General features: G+C 40.9%; 1 protein-coding gene across 1 annotated transcript in view; it reads right to left on the bottom strand.

The window, feature by feature from the left end:
* Positions 1 to 94: 94 nt before the first annotated feature.
* Positions 95 to 3,910, bottom strand: part of LOC109953571 (dnaJ homolog subfamily C member 5-like) — a gene marked incomplete at its 3' end in the record, with an annotated part of 7,587 nt that continues 3,771 nt past the window's right edge. The window contains exons 2-3 of the mRNA XM_020589043.1: positions 1,622 to 1,749; positions 95 to 293 (exon numbers count right to left, since the gene is read on the bottom strand). Of these exons, the coding sequence (XP_020444699.1) occupies positions 95 to 293; positions 1,622 to 1,740 (318 nt within the window). The remainder of the gene's footprint in view (positions 294 to 1,621; positions 1,750 to 3,910) is intronic.

Here is a 3,910-nt window from a genome sequence, read left to right as displayed (position 1 = left end):
TGAGTAACTCAAAAGGGTTAAATGCATTTTAATAAATAACTTGGAGGAGTATTTTATTAAAAAAAATCCATACAGAGTAAACACAAATATAAACACAGACCTTATACCACCATTCGACGCTTTCCTCTTCGAACTGTCCGGACACATAAAGGCCCATGGAGCCATACTCATCATAAATCTTCCTCTTGGTCTCATCAAGTAAAATAGAGATGGCGTTGTTAATCTCCTTAAACTTCTCTGCTGCCTCCGGGTTGTCTGGATTCTTATCCGGGTGGTACTTCAGTCTTAGTTTTCTGACAGGAGAGACCGGACAAGGACACAGGAAGCCATCAGGAAACATGATCAAGACGACAGGCCAACTCTGACATTTTTATCTTCACTTAACAATTAATTATTCACTATCCATTAACAAACTACAGTCATCTAGTTCCTGTCTATTCAAACAGACATGTTGCAAGGTTCCAACTCTGGTGTCAGGTTCATAAGGCTACATGGACGACCTTATAACCCTCCGTCATCGCAAAGTCCAGAACCTCCAAATCGATCGTCTTCTTTACTAAACTATTATAGGTTAATTTCTAGTAATTGGATGTGGAAATTAAACAATTAGTTGCTAGAATGACAACTATTTTCACAGTTAATTGTATTAATTTAGTCATTTTTACAGGCAAACAATTTTACCAACTTTCAGCCTCTCGACTATGAGGACTTGTTTCCTTATGGGGCAGCATATTTTCAAGTGTTAGATGTTTTTTTTATTTTGATGAAATTAGTATTTTGATAGAAATGTAGATTTCCTTGATAGTTTTAATTCACATTTTATAGACCATCAACAGGTTAATTTATAATGAAAATAATTTGTTGCAGACTGAAGGTGCATTTCAACTGGAAAGTTCCTGGTACTTTTCCAAGAATGGTCCCTGGGGTAAAAGTCCCTCGAGTGCATTGTGATTTGGATTTCCACAGCAGGGCCGAAGCCCCGGAAAGATAAAACAAATAAGCCTGCTGATGTATGCAAAGTGCTCTGGTCAGCAGCAGGGTTTTACAAATGAATGCCAGGTGTAAAACGCTGTGCTGTATTTGACCAAGCAGTACCAACCAGCAACGTTCAGCACTGCAGACCTCATCCTGACAGTACTTGGACCTTCAGAAAATACTACCCTCCTGACAAGAGACTGTTTGTGGATGGCAGAACTACTGGTTTCCTGGTGGAAACCCAAGTAGCAGGACTAAGTTCCACGAAAGGTTCCTGCTCCCCAGGGAAAGCTCCGGGGCTTATATTACTATTGTGATAATCCATTAATTGTAATGCTATTTTAATAAGTGTATGGCACACATTCACAGCTTGTCTCATCTTGCATAGACAACTATGTTCTTTTCACAATAGCATGACTGGTAAGGAAATGTCCCTCAGTACACCTGAGTAATCTCCAGTTACGCAGACAAATGTGCAACAGCCACAAACATAATCAGGAATGTGATCTGACAAATTTAAGCCAAGGATTTGGGAACCATCTAAAGTAGTAATCACAGCATGGTGAGCCCCCTATCTCTGGAGAAACTAATATTGCAACCTGAGACACCTCACTACCTGAGATTACTGAAGGTTCACACTGCTTACCTGTATGCTCCCTTGATGTCCTCAGCTGAGGCTCCTTTCTCCAGCCCTAACACCTTGTACATGCTCTCCCCAGCGGTGGACATCTTCCTTTGGGGACAGGAGGAGCTTGGTTCAGCCATGGCTCACTTCTGTGAATAGAGAAAAATAAAAAAGTCATTTCAACAAAATCCAGGAAAGATGAACACAGCTTTTAGATGACTTGGTTCAGCATGTTGCAAGACTTAGCAGAGTGTAAACACAGAGATCAACAGCATGATAAGATGCAACTTGAAACACTTTGTTGAAGCTTCCCACCACTATCTTTTATCAAAGGAGCGGCCTAGTTTATGTAGATTTAGTTGTCTAGTACAGATGTACAGGTAGGTCGCATGGAGAATGTCAACTCATGGTTTAGAAGAGAAAGTTGTATGTAAAAGTGAAGACAAAGAGACATTGACAGGAACTCAAAGAAATATCTTGAATAGTTTATTATGTCACAAACAAAAGTAATACACAGCATAAAAACTACTGCAAAATACATTCAGCTGTCAGGTTATTAGGTACACCTAGCTAGGGGATGGGACAAGAAGATAAAAACTCAAAGTACAACTCAAACTTTTCCCAAAGGTTATTTCTGTCAATTTAGGTTTGTGTTATTATGCTGATGTGTGCACAAGTGGTTGTTTTTCTGATAAGTTATTTTATATTAAAAAAGTGGTGTATTTCAGATGATTGACAGCTTTGATTGGGTTCCTGATGCCACGGCTCCCCATCTTGTTACTAAATGCATCACAAAAGCAAAATGGCCGCCCCCGTATCTGTGATATTTTGGCTTCACTTTTGCATAGTGGCAGGACGTGGTGACGTGTTGTCCATCTTTGAATACAGTACAGTCTATGTTTGAGACCAGTGAACTGCAGCCAAGAGATGTGCACGGACCGGCCTGCAGCTCACACTGCAGCGATTGATCGAGTAACACTGAACCAGGTCTATTTGGTTAATTAGTCAACTGCAGCTGCTGTGGTGCAAACTCCAAAAACCGCATGTATGGTCCTCATTGATCACACAACCAAGGAGTGAGGGTATGAAAATGAACTCAAAGGCCAGCCTGAAACGAGAGAGAAAAAGAAGACACAAAGAGGAGTCTTCTGTTTTCACTTCCAAACATTTGACTTTGAGCCTTTTGTACTTTGAGTTTTATGAAGTGCATGTAATAATCTAATTTTAGCCACTATTCATCATGATCTTTAGCTGAAAGGCTGTCACCTGAGAGACAAAGGCAAAGTGCCTGATTGTGTGGATCCTGGCTCAGATGGAAAAATTCAGACAGTGATGGCCTTTCATTAAAAAAGGTTGAAGTTTGAAATAATATGTATATAGTAATGTGACATAGTAAAATAGTTTGTAATATTATCATTTCTAAGAAAAAAGTCTCAAAAATCCACTGAAATGTCAAACAGACAAACTGCATCAACAGAGGAACAGAAGTGATAAACAAATCAATGCCAATGCTCAGTGAAGGACACAGAACAAGATTCAGCATCATTCTGGTTTCCAACACACTAACCTAAAATGACTGTTTGGACAAAGGATTAATTTCATCCAATTCCCTACTGATGTGTATTAACAACATTAAGTATATTTTGATTCTAATACTTGAATGCAGGACTCTGATTTGCGACAGAGTATTTCTACACTGTGGTAGGCTATTACTACTTTTACTTAAGTATCTGAGTACTTCTTACACTTATGGACAGCGGGCTGCTTTGCCAAGGGCAGTGCACGCTGGAAGAGAAATATTCCTGAAAGACTAGAAGCTCAAAGTAGAATGTAAACATACCAGCTGCCTTTCAGATTTGTCACAAGCTCCCTACACCTGGTCACCTACTTTCTATTTTACACCACCGTCATTCATAAATAAGTGTGACTAGGATCATTTTAATCATTTTACTCGTTTCTCCTTGTTCTGTCATCATCTTTCTAGCTTTCACACGCTGTCACGGTGGCCCCCGGTGCTAACAGGTAGCTAGCTGTTAGCTAACCTGGCTAACTCTCTGATGATGCGTGTGACATCCATCCATCCATCCATTTTCCTCCGCTTATCCGGGACCGGGTCGCGGGGGCAGCATTTTTCCTCCTGAATCCGAGGTTCGACTATCGGTCGAATTCTCCTCTCCAGTACCCTGGCATAGACTTTCCCGGGGAGGCTGAGGAGTGTGATCCCCCTATAGTTGGAACACACCCTCCGGTCCCCCTTCTTAAAAAGAGGGACCACTACCCCGGTCTGCCAGTCCAGAGGCACGGTCCCCG

This window comes from Monopterus albus, unplaced genomic scaffold (genome assembly GCF_001952655.1).
Source record: "Monopterus albus unplaced genomic scaffold, M_albus_1.0 scaffold791.1, whole genome shotgun sequence".
Classification (NCBI taxonomy): Eukaryota; Metazoa; Chordata; class Actinopteri; order Synbranchiformes; family Synbranchidae; genus Monopterus; species Monopterus albus.
This window is presented reverse-complemented; position numbering and strand designations above follow the sequence as displayed.